At 41.5% G+C, this 19,783-nt stretch overlaps 1 protein-coding gene across 6 annotated transcripts in view; it reads right to left on the bottom strand.

Moving 5' to 3' along the window:
- Positions 1–19,783, bottom strand: part of dgkb (diacylglycerol kinase beta) — a 328,171-nt gene that overhangs the window by 225,053 nt on the left and 83,335 nt on the right. For all 6 annotated transcript variants that reach the window (XM_008112613.3, XM_062984283.1, XM_062984284.1 and 3 more), the window contains 4 exons: positions 16,795–16,912; positions 14,145–14,233; positions 6,998–7,114; positions 3,081–3,179 (listed from right to left, as the gene is read on the bottom strand). In XM_008112613.3, coding sequence (XP_008110820.1) covers positions 3,081–3,179; positions 6,998–7,114; positions 14,145–14,233; positions 16,795–16,912 — 423 coding nt within the window. The remainder of the gene's footprint in view (positions 1–3,080; positions 3,180–6,997; positions 7,115–14,144; positions 14,234–16,794; positions 16,913–19,783) is intronic.

Genomic DNA, 19,783 nt, shown 5'->3' with positions numbered 1-19,783 from the left:
CACATTACATAATGGTATGCTCCAAATTACACTACTTTTCCCCTAACAACAAGGTCTTTAACTCCTCATGTTAAATTCATGTTTAATACTGTTATGAACATGAGCCTCAGGGCCCTCCCAGACAGGCCTATAACCTGTGACCTATCTTGGGTTTATCTGAGGTGTCCAAATTCCCCAGTTTACTATGGCTTAAATAGACAGCTGGAAAGATCCAGATCCTAATGTAAGGTCTGGATTTTTCCAGGTGTGGGCCCTGTGTGGATTGACTCCCGGGACCACGTCCGCGATCCTGGGGGTCAATCCCCACAGCAATCCCAGTTCTTTAGGCTCCTGGAGTGCAAAGGAGAAGAATGGTGCCCCCTCTCCCCCAGCCCCCATATACTCCAAAAACATACCTGGGGGAGGGGGGGCACCTGCATACTCAAATTCCTCTGTCAAAAGCTCCTGGTGAATCAAAATGACACATCAGGAGGTTTGTGGGGGAGGAGGGTAAAGTTTTGGTGTAAATGGGGGCTGGCAGTCAACCTCTGGTTGACCCAGGAGGGCCCAGGATTTGCGGGAGATGTGAGGCCTAAATCCTGGGAGGAACTGGGATATAATATTCCAGTTCCTTCTGGCAGCTGGCCCTGTCTGGAAGGGCCCTCAGTAAACCTTAGATTCACATGCTTTCTCTAATTTTCCAGCACAATGATGAGCTAGAAAAAGTTTATTTTTACAATGTTGTATGAACCCTAAACTATCCTTTAAATCTAACGACACAGTTGAAGCAACCCACCATCATTAACCATAGCTTGAAATTGGCTCATTTCAATTAACCTTTGATAATATAAATCAGAGTTTGTCTTGTCAGGTGATACAAGAAATTTCAGGCAAATCCAAAATTAAATCTTGAGTATAATTGAAGAATATAAGAAGCTGGGTTGTTATATGTCTTTCGGGCTATGTGGCCATGTTCCAGAAGTATTCTCTCCTGACGTTTCGCCCACATCTATGGCAGGCATCCTCAGAGGTTGTAAGGTATGGCAATACCTCACAACCTCTGAGGATGCCTGCCATAGATGTGGGCGAAACGTCAGGAGAGAATACTTCTGGAACATGGCCACACAGCCCGAAAGACATACAACAACCCTGTGATCCCGGCCATGAAAGCATTCGACAACACAATATAAGAAGCTGCTTTATACTGAGTCAGAACACTGATCCATCTAACACAGTGGTGTCAATATTGAATTTCAGTGGCTCTTTGAGATCTGGTGTAGACATTTTTCCAAACCTGAGGGACCAGGGACCAAACCTGAGATTTTTGCATGCAAAGTATAGTTATATCAATGATTTACAATTAAAGTGGAGCATCACACAAGCCCAAAAAATTAGCATTTGAATGACGAATGGTGGCTTACTGAGTCTAAACTAGCCTAGAAAAAAATTATCATACTGATAGCCACAATGTATATTACATTTTTGAACAATTTGCTATATTAATGGAAAATAGATCTGTCAACAGGAAAAATGCACAAGAGTTCTACCACTAGATACAATTAAGGTCAATGCATTAAGATCAATGAAGATACCACAAACTTTAGTGGTAAGTAATTAGTTAGAGAAAACATTGGCATCAACTTTGAATTTTACTAACCATATTTCTTGGTATTGTTATTTCTGAGCACCAGCTACCTTTTCCCCCTCAACTTTGATATCTCTAAGGAGTCTGCATTTATAAGAATTGCTATTAATGTTATTAATGGCTAAGGAAGGTTTGTGCTTTAAATGGACATATCAGCTTGATATATAATCAACCACAGCTATTCTGTATTTCAAATAAATCTGCCACAAAAAGTACAAAATGTACTATTTGGTGGTCCGAAAATCTTCAACTTGATGTTGTTTAATACAAGACAGACCTGAGATTTAAGTCTGTAAAAATTCTCAGTTAAAACAGGATCCCAGTTGTAAGGAGCTAGACATAGCAATCTTAGACAGTCCTTCTACAGCAAGAGTGGGAAATCTGGTGGAACTGAAGACACATTTCAACTGGCTAAGAAAGACACACTGTTCTTCAGTTTTGGTTTAAAGGATTTTGTTAAGATACATAAACATTAGACATGCACAAACATAAAGATACATTGACACTGATAATGCAGAACATACATAAAATAAATTACAAACATTGCCTTAATTAATTAAACTGAATTCTTTTAAAAATAATTTTAAATTCATACAAAAATATTCATTAAATTGACATATTAAATTAAGGTCAATTTATATGACACTGACTGAATTAAATGAGCAATGAAGCAGGCCAAGCAATAATCAGGGTGCTGATTATTGACTGTAATACACCCAATTTCTTTCCCCATTGATAAAAGAGAATCTAGTGACAAATTAAACATTTGCTTTTAAATGTTTTTAACAATAGAAAGTTTGGAAGATCTGAGGGCAGGAATATATAAACTGTATTTCTTCATGATTTACATTTGAAGGTGTCTAACAAAATGAGCCCTCTATACTACTTTTATAGAGCATGAATTTCTATTACCATTTTCACTGAGTAATTGTTTTTGTAGGCAGGGGAAATTTACTGCTCAGTTCTGCAGCAAAAAACATATAATGTTGATGCATTGCTTGCTGCAAGGCCAATGCCATCATTCTAGGTAACCTCTGGCTGAAATCAAAGTTCTCAGCATAGCAAATATATAATGTGCATCCCAAGCAATACATGTCCATAAGGATAACTTGATTATTCTGGGAAGCTATGTCCATAAAAGATGTAAGACATACAAGTAGTATTCTGCATTCAGTTTCTGGTAAATTCCCCATGACCGAGTGATAAAACCAGAATTCACTTCCGTTACAATTTATACACTAGTGACTAGTCAGAGTAATATAAAGGAAAAAAAACCCACAATTTCCTTTTAATGTGTGGTGGTCGCCTCTTAGTAGTGAGCATGTATTTTGTTTATACCATACTGTTAGCAAAACTACAGGCTGTAGAAGCAGAAATCTTCAAGAATCCATTCATGCTTAAAACATCTGCAAAAAAGAGGGTCTTTTTAAGGAATTGATAAATAAGACTACCTTACCAAGACTGCCGGGCAGATTGAGGTGGGTGGAAGAACATGATCCTTGAGAGACCCACAATCACATTCAGGTTTTAGGTGTGAAGCACACTTGTTATGCAACTAAATTGAAAGGGAAATATAATTAAGAATTGAGACATGGATAGATTCCACAAAAGTATGCTTGCTGAAGCACAATGAAAAAAGTTAAGAAATATTTCTGAAACTTAACAAAATTGAAACACAACTTGATTTCACTGTGTGAATAAAGGATGTTACAGAATATGAGCACACATTACACTGCAAGCATTTATGGTTACAATGTTCACTATGTGAAAAAGTAGGCAGCAAAAAAATTATTAAAAGACCACATCCTGCCTTTTTGTGAATTTCTTTCACTCTGAACAGCCCTGCAACTAAGCTACGGGCATAACTGAACCACAAGTTCATTGATCTATAAGTAAAGTATTGGGAAGGAGACTGGGAATCAAACAGAGCCTATAAGCCTTACATTTACACTCTAATGTATAGCACTCTGTGTGTTTTGGTTAGACATATTTCCTCTCCAACAAGTAGTATTCATTTTATCTTATGCTTCCAATTTTGCTAGAGTACAGTATATCTGTTATGAGCATATCACTCATCTACAAAAGATCCTTTATTTACAGCATCATAGGATGCATATACAGTACATTTATATGACTTCACATGCATGACTAGGCAACGATTTCAGCAGCACAGCATTTAAAACTGATTTTTTCTATAGATGGCTTACAAAATAAAAGTAATACAAAACTATTAAAACAGAACAAGAATCCGAGATGGTATTAAACTTATTATCAGCTTTGGACCTAGAGATTCCTAGAATCAAATGCATGAATAGTCGAATTCACAAAAGTCAAACTCACAAATGTGAAGGTTCAACTGTATGACATCTTCCTACTAAACAAAAGTAGGTCACTAACTGAATTGGATAATTTAGCTGATGAATTGATTTCCCATCCCAAAAACTTAAATTTCCTTTTAAGATTTTTTTCTATCTGACTTGCCCTTTTTAATTAATAGGAAGTATCCTAACAATCTAATAGTGCATATTAGATGTTTCTGAATTGTACACCATGGCATAATAAGGAGCATAAAAGTATTTGATTCAGCAGTTGATCTTATTCAACAGGTGCAGTAATATATCTTTTATAATAGATGTTTCAATAAAAATCACTATTCTCTGGTCTGAGTGAATGATTAATTTTTCTTTAATTTATCCATGTTAGTGTGAACATTATCAAAGTTATGATATATCAGTTTAACTACATAACAGATACACTTTTCCAGCCACATCCTCTATAAAAAGTCATCTAGGAAATGGTAATTTGGTTACTGTATTAGTGAATTTCAAAATGATGTGACACCTAACAGCAACCTGGCCATATTAAACATTACTAAAAAAATGTTTTTCCGTCAGTTTCCTAGCAAGAGAAGGGGAAAGTGTGACAATTTTAATATCTTCAAAGTTCTCAAGCTTTATTGTGAGAGCACTCTGATTGGCCTATAATCTATAACGTTTGTCCTGCTAATTCCCCACCTCGGTGGTAGAGCCACTTTTACCATAATTAATGCACACCAAGCCATGCAACATCCAACAGAAGTATCCTCACACATTTGGTGATAATTAACAGCTCAACTACTCTGTGGCATGCAATCAATAGCTTAATCTTCTTATTAGTCTGTACTGACCTTTGACAAGGTAAGTGAGATATGAGATGTAAAGGGAGTAAATATCAGTACCAGAAGTGTCAGAAAATGAACAGGGAAAGCACAATGTTCCAATTTTTTTTGAAAAAAAAAAAAAGAAGGGGATCTAAAATGTGTTTTATAATACTTACCTTCTTTCTACCATTTCTCATAACTAAAAGACTAAAATTAGTTATTACAGTGAGCGCTGAAAGTTAATAAGAATCTTAGTACGGGAGGGGAAGGTTGATCAAAAATACAGTAGGGAAGCAAAGCAGAGTGGAGAATCTGATGCCCTGGAGAGAACACTTCTCGCAGAAAGAGCTTAGGTGAACAATGGATGAAAAACCAAAGAGAGACATCAGGGCATGCCATCAGATATAATCACTGCTAACTTGAAACAGATTTGATGCAAGTGAATGTTTAGTGCTCTACTTTAAAAGTAGAATCATAGAATCATAGAGTTGGAAGAGATCTCACGGGCCATCCAGTCCAACCCACTGCCAAGAAGCAGAAAGATGACATTCAAAGCACCCCCGACAGATGTATTGAGTAGAAATCTATGCTATCAAGTTATATATGGGGTAGGAAGAAGCACATACATATTCCTTCCATTACATCAGAAATCTTGATTTCTTGCTAATATTTTCCCATTAATGGGTCCTATCAAGCATTGTTGTTTGGTTTGTTATTGTGATACGGCCTAAGGGCTTATCAATAAAATTCATTCATTCCATTAATGGCTACAAATAACATATAAGTCTAGATAATTAATAGGTATTCACCCCACTCCCACCCAAACTTCTGATTTTGTTTCATTCAGCTATTTGAAAACTTTAAAAGAGCAATGAAGCTACCCAGTTATCTGTTACCAGATTTCACACCAGAAAGTAGGAAGTTTTGTGTTAACATGTAGCATAATTTTGTCTCAATCTCACAGATTCAACATGGTTGATTTTTGCAGCTACAGAAATTCCCAAGACTTAAGCAGTTTATCATTCATATAATTACAGGTATAGCTTAAAAAATGAGCACACACAAGAAGAACTAGCCAATACAAAAATGCAAGGATCACTAATCCTAAAATTCAGCTTTCATTTGTGATCTGCAGAAAATTAATAATAGAAATTCTGAAACCATTTGTTTGTTTCCCAAACATTTCAATTGCTACAAAAAGCAATGTAACAGTAAACTGAAGAATGACAGAAGTCAAATGCTAAATTGTAATCAAGCATTGTTTGTTCATTTGAGAGGAGATGAGACTCATTCTGCAGAGAAGGAAAGCTGCCTTTGGTCGCTATCACCATTTCCCTACCCGGGCATTTCGAAAAGCCAGAAGTGGTACTAAGACCAAGACAATAGAAAGAGATTCCTGCTTCTTTGAGGTTCTTCAAGGGCAGACATGCCACTCTACTCAGAAAAATTCTTTTAAAAAAAATGTTGACCCAGGTTTTTGGGTTGATTTTTTTACTAAAATTTATAGATGTATATATGAGCATATAGAGCAATATGTGAAAAAGATGTGCAAAGAACTTATCTCAAAAGATAAAAGTGAGTGAGCTGCTTCTATACTGACCCATAGCAAAAAACGCAATTTTGTAACCAACAGTTCTAAGGTGCATCTGCACTACATAGTTATATCAGTTTTGATACCACTTTAGCTGTTATGGTTCCATTCAAAGTATTCCTCAATTTTTAGTTTGAAAAGGCACAGAATTATTTCCTATAACAACTTCAGAGCACTCCACAGAACTAAGATTCTCAAGATAACCTGAAAAGATGTATTAAAGGCTAAATCAGTTTAATTCTATGGTGTCTACACTACGGGCAAATAGATCAAACTTTCTAGCAGAGATTCTAAGGACTTTACCAAATGAAAGAACCTACAACTCTTTGGGATTCATCTATGATGGTTAAAATGGGAACAAATTGATAACAGAAGTGAAGTACACCTGTATCTTAAAAGTAGCAACGAGGAACATGTAGCTTTGCATATCTCTCTGGACTTCAGTTCCCATGTCTTTGTTGCTAACATTTTTCTCAGTCTTCTCAGATGCAAGATCACATAGTGTGCAGATGAGGGATGGAGTGTAACAGTTGGTTGAGGGGCTGTACTTAACTTATTCATATATAAGTGAGATTTCATAGGCAATGCTGAAATAGTTCAAACTATGCAATTGCTATTATTGATATCACTGAAAAATACTCACTGTGATCTGACACCAGACGCAGTGTAACCCAGTCAACCCTTGGTAACATTTTATTGTTTTATGACACCTATCACATTTGGTTGTACAATTTCCTTCTACCCAAAAGTGATGCAGAACCTAGAAAAGAAAATTCAGCCAGAAGTCAACTTAATTTGCTTATTCGATTACTTTTTATTTTCTCCTCCACTTGAGAACCACTTTTCAAGCAATGTATTCAATGCCATATAAAATCACATATGGAAATTAAATTGCAATAAAATTAAATATCTAAAATTCCAAATGAACAAACACCAAGAAAAAGTGTCAACTGGTAAGGACAGGTTGCTTACCTGTAACCATGTTTCTTCGAGTGTACTCTGTGAATTCACACTAATGGAGAGGCTGCGCCTGCGCAGGTCCCAACGGAAACTCTTCCCAAGCTGAAGTTTGAATTTTGGCGGTAGCCACGCCCCTCCGTCCCCGGAGGGCATATAAGGCAGCCCTCGGCGTCTCCTCCTCAGTTCCTACGCCGCTAAGGCAACGAGAAAGGAAGAGGGTTTGCCAGAGGGGAAGGAAGGGCGGGCTTGTGTGAATTCACAGAGTACACTCGAAGAAACATGGTTACAGGTAAGCAACCTGTCCTTTTTCTTCGTGTACTCTGTGAATGCACACTAATGGAGACTAGCAAGCTTAAGTCTCGGAGGCGGGCTAAGCAAACCCTGACAACGAGAAACTGTCCAAACATATGTTTATTAGACATGAAAAAACATGAAAAAACATGAAAAAACCATGGTCCGAGGACCCAATAAGGTATTGCATCAATACACACCAAATACCGAGAACAGTCCGGTAAGGCATGATATAACCCTCGTAAGAGCACATGTATAGGCAGGAACATCATTCTCCCAGGGAGAAGGCAGTAGCAATAAGGCACAAACTGTCAGAGAACAGTGCAAACATGTACCGAACAGGAGAAAACAATAAGAGAGTCACATGAGAAAAAGGTAGCCACAGAGAAGTCGTAAGAACAGAAGGTTTAGGACAAGCATGAGGATAAGACTGCTCTAGCAAAGGCTGAGTCCTTCAAAGTCCTTTGGTCTACCCTATAGTGAGACACAAATGTAAGGGGGTTGGACCAGATTGCTGCCCTGCAAATAGAGTCCAGGGGAATGCCCCTTAGAAAGGCAGTCGACGTGGAGAGACCTCTCGTCGAACGCGGGCGAACCGACGGGGGGGGAGGTCGTTTGGCTAGTTCATAGGCCAGTTCAATGGCCTGGGCAATCCAATGGGACAGTCTCTGTGAGGAAATGGGATTGCCCAGTTTATCTGGAGCATGGGCCACAAAAAGTTTTGGGGTCTTTCGAATGTCCTTAGTGCGGTCTCGGTAGAAAAGAAGTGCTCTACGCACATCAAGGAGGTGCAGTCTCTGCTCAAGGGAAGACGAGGGGTCCGGGAAGAAGGCGGGAAGGACAATGTCCTGGTTGAGGTGAAAGGCCGAGACCACCTTGGGGAGGAAGGTGATGTCCGGACGGAGAACGGCGCGGTCGTGATGAAAACGGAGGTAGGGTTCATCAACCCGAAGGGCCGCCAGCTCCGAGGGTCTGCGCGCTGAGGTTATGGCCACCAAGAAGGCAACTTTCCAAGAAAGGAGACGTAGGTCGATCGAGGCCAAGGGTTCGAAAGGAGAAGCAGTGAGCTGGGAAAGGACAAGCTCGAGGTTCCAGCCTGGGGTAGGAGGTTGGGCCGGTGGGCAGATGTTGTTGTATCCTTTCAAGAAGGTCTTGACGAGGTGATCGGAGAACAATGATGGTCTACCATGTTGTTGAAAGCACCAGGATAGAGCGGCCAGATAAGATTTCATAGAGGCAAGAGAAAGTTTTTGCTCTGCTAGAGACATAAGGAAGTCCAGCACAATCGGTACCGAGGTTGGGAAAGCAGTGATTCCTCGGGAGCGAAGAAAGGAACGAAAGCGAGAGACTTTATAAGTGTAGGCCCTGGTTGTAGCCGGCTTGTGAGCTGCGCGGAGGACCTCTTGTAAGTTCTGCGGGAGGGAGGTCAGGCGAGAATCCTCCAAGCAGTGAGATGTAGAGAGGGGAGATCCGGATGCAGAATCTGGCCGTTCTCCCTGGATAAGAGGTGTGGTAGAAGAGGCAGAGTGAAGAAGGTCGCCTTGGAAAGACGAAGAAGAGCCGGGAACCACGGCTGACGAGGCCAGGCTGGCGCTATCAGGATCGCCGACATTGGTACCGACCGGAGTTTCTGCAGGACCTTCGGTATCAGAGGAAAGGGCGGAAAGAGATAGATCGGTTCCGCCGACCAGTCCAGACGGAAGGCGTCTCCCAGGCAGCCTGGAGAGGAGGACGGGAGAAGTCTTGCCCCGTACCGAGGCAGCTGAGCGTTCTGGGGAGAAGCGAAGAGGTCTAGGGTGGGGAAACCCCATTTGAGAAAGAGAGAAAGAAGAGTCTCGGGGTCGAGCATCCACTCGTGGGAGGAAGACGTCATTCTGCTGAGGGCGTCTGCCAAGTTGTTCTGGATCCCGGGAAGGTGAGTCGCCGAGATTTGGATGTTGCGGGCTATGCACCAATGCCACAGCTGGGAGGAGAGAAGCATCAGCTTCCTTGAGCCCGTGCCGCCCTGTTTGTTGATGTAGAATACTGTTACTGTGTTGTCTGACTGTACGAGGACAGATCTTTGGGAGATCAGGCGGGAGAAGGCTTTCAGAGCCTTGAAGATAGCAAGGAGTTCGAGAAAGTTTATGTGGTTGGCCTTCTCGGAGAGAGACCAGAGGCCTCGAACAGTGAGGTCCTTCATGTGGGCTCCCCAGCCGAAATTGGATGAGTCTGTGGTTATGGTGATCGAGGGAGGAACCGAGTGGAACGGAAGACCCCTGCAGACGTTGGAGGGGGACTTCCACCAGAGAAGCGACCGACGAACATGAGGCGGGACCGAGAGAAACCTCGAGTTGGGGTGGCGAAACGGCTTGAAAACATCTAAGAACCACCTCTGCAGGGGCCGGAGACGGAGCCTGGCGAACGGGGTCGTGAGGACTGTGGAGGCCATGTGGCCCAGCAGTATTTGGATGGATCGAGCCCGAACCCTTCGGTGGGTCTCGCAGAAGATGATTTGTTGACGGAGAGCTAGAAACCTGTCGAGCGGGAGCGAGACAGTCTGAGCGATTGAGTCGAACAGGGCGCCGATGAAGCGGATTTTGTTCGACGGGTTGAGGTGAGATTTGTCGTGGTTTAGCTGGAGACCGAGAGAGTCTAGAAGAGAGAGGGTGTAGTCGACGTGACGACGGAGTAGGACAGGGTCGGATTCGACCAGAAGCCAGTCGTCTAGATAGGGAAAAACTGTGATCCCCTGGAGCCGGAGGTGGGCAGCCACGACGGCGACGACTTTGGTAAAGACCCTTGGGGCGGTAACGAGGCCAAAGGGTAAAACGGTGAACTGGTAGGTTTGGTCGAGGACCTTGAAAGAGAGGAAGCGCCTGTGGTTTTCTCGAATCGCCACGTGGAAATAGGCGTCTCGGAGGTCTATAGACACGAAGTAGTCTCCGCGGTGAAGCATCGGGAGGATGGAGGCGATGGAGACCATCCTGAACTTGGTTGGGCGTATGAAGACATTGAGCATGCGTAAGTCCAGAATTGGGCGGAGGCCCCCACCCCTCTTCGGGACCGTAAAGTACCTGGAGAAGAAGCTTTGAGGGTCCTGTGCCGATGGAGAAGGCCGAATAGCCCCTTTGGCGAGGAGGGTGTCGACCTCTGCGAGTATTTCTTGAGAGGGGTTGGAGAGAAGGACCTGACCGGTGGGAGGGAGTTCTTCGAATTCTAAGGCATAGCCTTCTTGGACAATTTTTAGAACCCAGGCATCTGAAGTAATAGATTTTCACCGGTGAAAGAAGGGAGCCAGGCGGTCTATAAAGAGACCATGAGGTTGATTTGGTGGAGGAGAGGGGTGCGGAGGCATGAGAACGACATCGGTACCGGAGAAAAAGTCTCTGGAAGGAGAGATGGCGTCAGGAACGCCGGATAGGTTGACCAGCGGTGGGGGTGACCCGGCCGCGTTGTCTTTGAGGTTGTGCAGCCCGACGGGGCTGTTGGCGATTTTGGTTGTTCGATACCGAGGGACGTCTGAAAGATTGCTGGCGGTAAGAAGGAGGCGGGAAGCGTCGAAAGCGTTGAGGAAACCACTTGGTGCGGTGAGCCTGGGGTTGATCGCCGCATTTAGTGGCTAGAACTTTAAAGTCATGGTTGGTTTTAAGCTTGTCGTCGGTGCCAGCGTTAAAGAGGCCCATGGCGTCGAAGGGGAGGTCCTCGATGACCTGCCTCGAGGAAGAAGATAAGCCGGAAGATCTCAGCCAGGCGTGGCGGCGAATGGCAATGGCGTGGGCGATCATCTTGCCGGCCGTATCGCCCGTATGCTTAGCCATCTGGATTTGATGATGCGCTAACGAATCGGCCTCTTGTTGGAGGGTGGACATGACCGACCGGTCTTCGTCGGACAACTTCGCGAAGAAGGGCTGAGCTTTTTTCCAGAGGATCTGCTGGTATGCCCCCATACAGGCCCCATAGTTCGCCATCCTACAAAGTAGAAGGGCTCCGGAGTAGAGTTTTCTACCGACCGCGTCGAACCTCTTACCCTCTCTATCTGCAGGGGTAGTGGATTCACGACCGGAGGACTGAGAAGCTTTAACGACCATGGAATTCGGGTCGGGGTGGTGTTTAAGCCATTCTAAGGTGTCGTCATCCGTACGATACCAAGACTCGATTCTCTTCGAGGTAGGAGGGATCGAGGAGGGGGTCTTCCACGAAGATTGGATAACATCGAGGAGATAGGGTAAGAACGGCAACAGCGTGGCTGGAGGGGCCTGGGCTTGGACCCGTTTGAAAACTGGGTCAGTTACTGCTTTGGAAGTCTGTTTAATTTCTAAACCCAGGGCATCAGCCATTCTAATCATTTGCTCGGAGAAGGCCCGAATGTTGTCGGTAGGCGAAGGAGGATCCACCTCATAGGCGTCATGGGGAGGAGAGAGATCAAGGCCTAAGGATACCACCGAGGCCGAGAGAGCAGAATCCGGGCGATCAATCTCTATCTCATCGTCCCCAGCCCCTTGGGGGGACTGGGGGGGAGATGACAACACAGTCTCTGGTGGCGGCACCGCCTCAAGAGCAGGAGCTATCTGTAGCCGAGCTTCTTTGGAGGCCGAAGCCTGGACTGCTCGAGCCAGGCGAGTGGTTTGTCTACCCCGTTCCGGTGTCGAGGTCGGGGGAAAAAGCTGCTGACGAGATGAACGATGAGAAGCAGCAGGTCGAGGAGATGGGACCCTGACCACTGTCTGAGTGGAGTGGTGGGGTGAGTCCTGTAACTCGCCGTCCGAGAGTTGGTGAGGAGAAGGCTGGCGAGGTCGCTGAGCGGGAGCGATCGGAGAAGACCTTCTAGAAGAAGTTGCCGAAGAAAGGACGTCCATCTTGGAGGAGGCAGAAGAGGAAGAGCGTTGGGTTGCCCTCTTCTTAGCGAGCGGTTGTTTTGATGGAACTCTCAGGGATTTACCCGGCGTGGGAGGGATCATTGCTGAGTCGGATTGGGTCCGACGAGCTTCCTCATGAGCCCTTTTAAAGGCGATCTTCATCGCGGAGGTCGACGGAGGAGCCCCGAGCTGGGATCGAGCCGAGGAAACGGAAGCCACCGAGCTCGACGTCGAGGAAGGACCGACCCGACCAGAACGTGTCGACACCGTGGCCGTGGTGAGGGTGCACGGTGGTTTAGCGGCCTTGGACGACCTGGAGGCTCTGGACGCCTTAGACGAGACCGAAGGGGCTTTAGCCGCTGAAGACGACATCGATTCCGGATTAAGCGGCGACTTCGTGCCCGAAGTCGACGGAGCGGGTTCGGGAGCGAGCGATTTTTCGTAGAGCGCCGCTCTAAGCCTCGCGGCTCTATTTTTTCGAGCCTGAGCCGTTAGGGCCAGGCAGAAACGGCAGGTACCGACGACATGTGCTTCTCCGAGGCAGTAGAGGCACTTGGCGTGGCCGTCGGAATCAGGAATTTTAGCGGCACACTGAGTGCAGCGCTTGAAGCGAGTCGTAGACATGAGAATCCGAAGTGAACCTTGCGGCGGAAAAAAAGGAACTGAGGAGGAGACGCCGAGGGCTGCCTTATATGCCCTCCGGGGACGGAGGGGCGTGGCTACCGCCAAAATTCAAACTTCAGCTTGGGAAGAGTTTCCGTTGGGACCTGCGCAGGCGCAGCCTCTCCATTAGTGTGCATTCACAGAGTACACGAAGAAAAAGCTGTAGTTATACCAAGCAAAACCTAGAAAAATGGCAGTGTGAAAGGTTTTAGTCTGACATTCAAAATACTACCAAAGAAAGCACCTTTGAAATGTATCAAATAGATGAAGTGTCTTTAGAATTAAGTGTATTTTTCTCTTTATTAGCCATCCATCTCTCCCCATAAAGTGAAGGCACACAGAAAACCAGGAAAACAGGCAATATAAAAGAATCTATAGAGGTCAGGTGAGTCAAGTTATGAGCCAACACTCCAATAAGAGTATTAGTCATGCCAGAAGGAAACATACTGAGGGAACCCAAACTGTCAGTGAGATCAATCAATCCCAAATAATGGACTATTTTTAGCAATGGAACATGTGGAAGGTACATACAAAGACATGTCAAATTGTCCATTTCAGAATATTGTGACCTACTAGGTACATAGGGCATATAATATTCCCTAAATATTAAGTTCCCCAAAACTTAGCAGACCTCAAAAACATGTTCAAGATTATGTCCAACACAACTTAGACATAAAGAACACTAGGCAACTGCCTTAGGAAATTGCTAACACAATTTCTGTATATATTTTATATTTCATTATAAATGTCAAAAATAAGTAGTATGGTTTTACATAGGATTTGTGCAACATTAGAATAGTAAAGACAAATATCACTTAAGTAAAAAAGAAATATTAAAAAATAAAAAATAAGATGTAAACACTAAACTAATCTGAGAATTTGCTACTGCTACACATCCAATGAAGTATAAAAAAGTTTTCGGACTAAATATATTCCAGGCATATTGATGGACTCATATTGGACTCACCTCTGCTAGCTGTCATTACTATAAACTAGACCATACACCCACAAAAGCTGTAAACTCAAGTATTTGCTTACCTCAGCATTCTTTTTGGATTTCACATATGTTTTGATACAAGAAGCTGGTGCTCTTGCAACACAACGTTCATGGACTGTATACTTACAGACTGAAAGAACATAAAAACAAATGTATTGTTAGAATTTTTCCAATAATTTTTGCTAAACAAACAATTAGTAGATGTCCACTCTCAATTCTGCTTTTGCTACTCCATGTGACTGAACTATGGGAATGTAAGTCTAGGCATTTATTCTGAAAGGCCATTGAATAAGGGATGGGGAGAATCTAAGAATACGTTTCTATAGCTGAGCAAGAAATGCTTAATTAACTCACTAAAATGTTCATGGTAATCCATATATATATGACAACTAGTGACTGCCAAATGCTTTTGTATCATTTGCCAAGAGGAAGAAATCTGTACTTTACAAACTATAAGCATAAGAGCAGCTGGCAAACCTGAACACAAAACGCAGTGAGTTTATGTCATAAAACGCAGTGAGTTTATGTTATTCTCTCTATTGATTTATCAATCTTAAATGGCTGATTAGCCTTGTTTCCAGATAGTAATTGTTGTCAATCTCTTTGTTTCACCATGGAAATTGCCGTTATCACAAACCTAACTACTTTCCATACAACAGAAAATATGCTCTTCTGAGATTTTAATTTCATCCCACATCACTTTTATCTGGATTTCTTTATGGGGAAGCCTTGTATGGATTAATGAAGCATTGATGTCTAATTTTTAGGATGACTGAACAATTAACATTATTGTTTCCATGCAACAAGGAGGGACCAGGGCTATTTTAAAAAATAAGGGACAGTATGAAAGAGCTTGTCTGCATTGAAAATATGAAAAATGGTTTTTTTTTCAGTTTTTCAGAATCCCTCGTTTTAACTTGAGCAACCACTAAGTACAAGACTGTCTGAACACCATGCTTGTATTTATTATATAGATCTGCTGGGAGGGGAGACTATTAATCAAATATCCTACAGGGAGTAACATGGTTGATTGACCCCAGAAAGTAGTGTGGCTTCACACTTTAATAAATGGCCCAGTAACCCTTTTTAAAAAAAAAAAAAGTCACACAAATGACAATTTGGGGGTGGGGGGTGATATTGTCTAATGTCTACTCTAGGCAAGGGGTGGATGTCAGCACATAAGAGTGCTTAATGGACAGGTGTTTAATAGATGTATTCTGTTATTTAAAATGGAGATTGTAGTAAGAAATATGGATAGCATGTACAATAAATGATAAGTATAATCTGTGTATTTGCACAGTACTTGGGCAAACATTGGTCTAACACATTATAGTCAATAGAAAGAGACAAGAGGGAGGAAAGTATACAAAATCACTGCATATACTTATGCATAATTATAGAAGTTTTAATAAAAAAATCAACCCCAAAAACCTGTGTCAGCTTATTCATAGGTCAATTTACGTGTGTACTTTAACTCTTACCAAAGTAGAATGGTGAAAGGTGAAAGCTTAACCCATCCTCGAAGAACCTAAAAGAAGTACCAACCCCTTCTAATCTCTCCATTACAGCATCATTTCTGGCCTTTCTGAAGGCCTTTCTGGTGGCAGCTAAGGGCAACTGTCCTCCAGAGGCAATCCTGGCATTTACCCCTCTCTGTGGAATACCACTTGATTTATCCACAAGTTGTATCAAAATCCACAAATTTGGCCTCAAAACCTGCCCTTGACTTATACAAGAGGTAAACTTATACACAAGTAAGTGCAGTAATTTACACTCAGTATAAAAAAACATAAACAACAAACATCAATGTGGATATTAAAGCGCTATATAAATGGTTGTCAAATGAAGTATACAAAATCCAACCTGAATAATTTTAAATATGCATGAATTATTTTCTAGAATCGACTTTTCACATCCTAGATTAGACCTCATCCTAGTTTAGCAATAGGTCTGATCTAAATCCAAGAAAATTAGAAGATAGTATCAGATGTATCCCCTTTATAGAGATTGATAAACCATTGTCTTAACAGACAACCGTCACTTGTCCTTGAGATGGGTTACTGACATGAACAAAACATGTCCATAACAATTGGCTACACATGAATGTTTACCATTGTGAATGTTTACCATTATCCTATGCAAGCATAAGCCTCAGGAATCCTCAGGTCACACATCCCCTTCCATTCCCCTATTCCAGTATGGTGAAGAGAAGAATGTAAGCTTCCACTATAAACATAAATACTGTTAAACTTTGAACAGACTTGGATCTGTTCTCGGATGTGTTTTTCTGATAACAGTACACCATGCTTTTCAACCATGGGTTACAGCTAATCTTAATTATGTTTACCCTATCTTTATGTATTAGTTTATTTAGTCAATTTCTCCAGGTTAGAAGATACAATAAGGTGCAGTTAATAGAAAATAAATACAAGCAAACATTTCTGAATAATTTGAGGGAAACATGCCATATAAGTTTGAAGGCCGCTACAGTTCATTCTCATGTTTGATAGGTGGCTATGCATTTTTGATAGGATTGAGACTAATGAAAATCTTTATTCTTACTTTTTGTTCTTTTCTTCTGTTAAGGAGAAAAAGGAAAAGTTTGAGGACTCTTTTGTTCTGATTATATTGATTAATTAGATCCAGATAACCTTTAGGTTTGAGCCAGAGCTAAGTGTGGTATATACTTACATGAACAAGAGAGACCTTGCTTCCCTACTCCTATAAGCATGTTCAAGCAAAGATTACAGTAAGCAGGCTTGTTGAAGTGCTTTAGTCTCCATACATGCTGCCCATCATCCTTCACATTCTGCAGAAGGCATAAAAAGAAATGGATCTCATTTAATGGCAGAAACAGCAAACCCTATAAGTGCCAATAAAAAACTGAAATTGACTCAGGAACATAAAAGACAATCTGTTTCTTCATTTATTAATTTTCAGCAGATCACTATATAACTTTTCACAACAAACATGTACTGATACGGTAACAAGATGCTTTGTTCCCCATTCATCTGCCCCCAGAATTATATTTTCAAAACTTTTTCACCTGTGGCAAAGACTGCAACAAAATCTTTACAATTGGAGAAAATGTATTATGATCTGAATGCACAATATGGATCCTTCATTGCATTAACGACAAGGGCCCAGTACCTATCTGCATACATAACTTTTTATTATTATTATTATTATTATTATTATTATTATTATTATTATTATTATTACTACTACTACTACTACTACTACTACTATGACTACTGTTTTAAAATCAATATGATATGCTTAACAAAGATATATTGGTACTTTCACAGTAGCCTATTTTTTCCTATTTATCCAGAAGAATGGCCACTACATGTGATTTCGCCTCCATTTGAGCAGAACATATGGACCGACTTAGTTGGCATTTTCCTTATCGCAGAAACAAACAAGTCTTGAATGTGGGTGTTCTGCCAATTACAATACTTAAGTAACTTGCAGGCTGCAACCGATCTACAAATTTCATTATGTAAATACAATACACTTTGAAAATATCTTATTAGAATTTTACTTTAGTTTTACTGTCAAATCATGTGTTAATTGCTACATTTATATTAATTGTTGTAAATATAATTATATTTTATTATGCGAATGGCTAAATCATATAATATTGAAAATACAATTTAACTTCCTAGAGTAAAATACACGCACACACCCAAATATTGCCATAGGCAATTACTGCATTTACTCTGGTAAAAATCTAGAACTTTTGGTCAAAAAATCAACTCCCCAAAACCTGGATCAACTTATCCAAAGGTTAATGTTTGGCTGGATCTACACTGCAATATAATCCAGTTTCTGATCCTAGATTATCTGCTTTAAACTTGATTATATGAGTCTACACTGCCATATAATCCAATTCAAAGCAGATAATCTGGGATCAGAAACTAGATTATATTGCAGTGTAGATGAGGCCTAAATTCAGCATCTTAACTCACATAACATAAAGGAGCTATTCCCTTCTCTGACTAGAATGGCAAAGGTCAAGAGCTTATTTCATCCCATGATAACTTAAAATAAGCAGTGACCCCTCTACTCTCTCTACTACCACACTACATTTGGTGTCCTTTAATGCCTGGATGGGGAAATGGTGGTGGTAAGCATTGGTGCTTTCCCCTCCCTGCAGAATGACCCTTGACTTATCCAATGGTCATATCAAAATCCATAATTTTGACCCGAAAACTTTTCCTAAATGTATACATGAGATCAACTTATACATGAGTATATATGGCAGTAAAGGTAAAGGTTTCCCCTGACATTAAGTCTAATCGTGTCCGACTCAGGGAGTTAGTCCTCATCTCCATTTCTAAGCCGAAGAGCCAGCGTTGTCGATAGACACCTCCAAGATCATGTGACTGCATGTAGCGCCGTTACCTTCCTGCTGGAGCGGTGCCTATTAATCTACTCACATTTGCATGCTTTCAAACTGCTAGTATATATAGTATGTCTGTGTATTCTTAGAAGTCCACAATCAATAACCATTAATTCACACCTTTTCCCCCTATTTATTCCTGCTCCATTTTTCTCAGCTGCAAAGTTAGCAACATTCTCTTTCCCATCTTCGATATCTATATGGAATCCAACAGCCCCCTAGAACAGTTTCTGTAAATTAATTTCCTAAAAGCATTAAAGTTGCTCCCTCCTGTGGAAAATCCAAGGAACTGTACACTGTTTGTCCTCCCTTAAAGCAAGCTTAGAAAAGAGAGTCCTGCTCTTCAATTAAGCCTCATTGAAACTGACAAAGTATTTGGGAAATCAGCCCACACTTTATTAACATACCATACAGTCTTTTACAGCCTCCAATGTACACTAATTGTCTTACACAGATTCATTCAAATATATTCCCTACCAAACAAGGTTAGACCATCTATCATACTGGCCAAGTTCATGATATAATGAGAGACTGATGCTGAGTGTTCCAGAGCGAGTGCACACTCTGTGGTATCAAACCTTATTTGTTTGATTCTCTCTGGATCAATCTAGTACCAACGGTCTGTATTCTGAATCCAAATTTTTCATAGGAAGAGGGCCTTTTTAGTGTGGTAATTTTAAGACAGATGATCATAGGATTACTTTTTACAAATACATATGATGAAAGGTTTTGAAATATCCCCTTTTGGTAATACAAAAGCAACTGATGTGGTGCAACTCTGACATCTAGTGGCTGGGACAAAAACACAAATTAGGAATTTTCTTCAACAAATACTATGTCTCTTGCCAGTAACAGGGAGTGCATATTTTAATAGAATGATCCTATCATAGAATTTTCTTGGCAATACGGTATTCCCTCACTTATCGTGGGGGTTAGGGTCCAGAACCATCCGGAATAAGTGAAACGGTGAATCCGCAAAAAGTGAACTGCGAAGTAGTGAGGGAACACTGTATTTAGTTACATTATCTTCCTCTTAAGCTAAAACAATATGATTGCCCAATCCCATCCATTACTTTTCCATTGCTAACTGGGTTTCCATTCATGGTGTCCTGAAATCCTATTTTAACAATCAAACCACTTCACTATCCAAGCTTACTAATACTACAATATTTCTGAAGTTTTTATAATACATATTTGCAGGCTGACTTTTGTAGATTTGGATATTTGTGGATTTCATTAAAATGTTTTCTCTAGCAATCTTTAGCTCCCTCAGTA

Source organism: Anolis carolinensis, chromosome 6 (assembly GCF_035594765.1).
Source record: "Anolis carolinensis isolate JA03-04 chromosome 6, rAnoCar3.1.pri, whole genome shotgun sequence".
Classification (NCBI taxonomy): domain Eukaryota; kingdom Metazoa; phylum Chordata; class Lepidosauria; order Squamata; family Dactyloidae; genus Anolis; species Anolis carolinensis.
The sequence above is the reverse complement of the archived record's forward strand: the minus strand, read 5'-3'. Positions and strand labels throughout refer to the sequence as shown.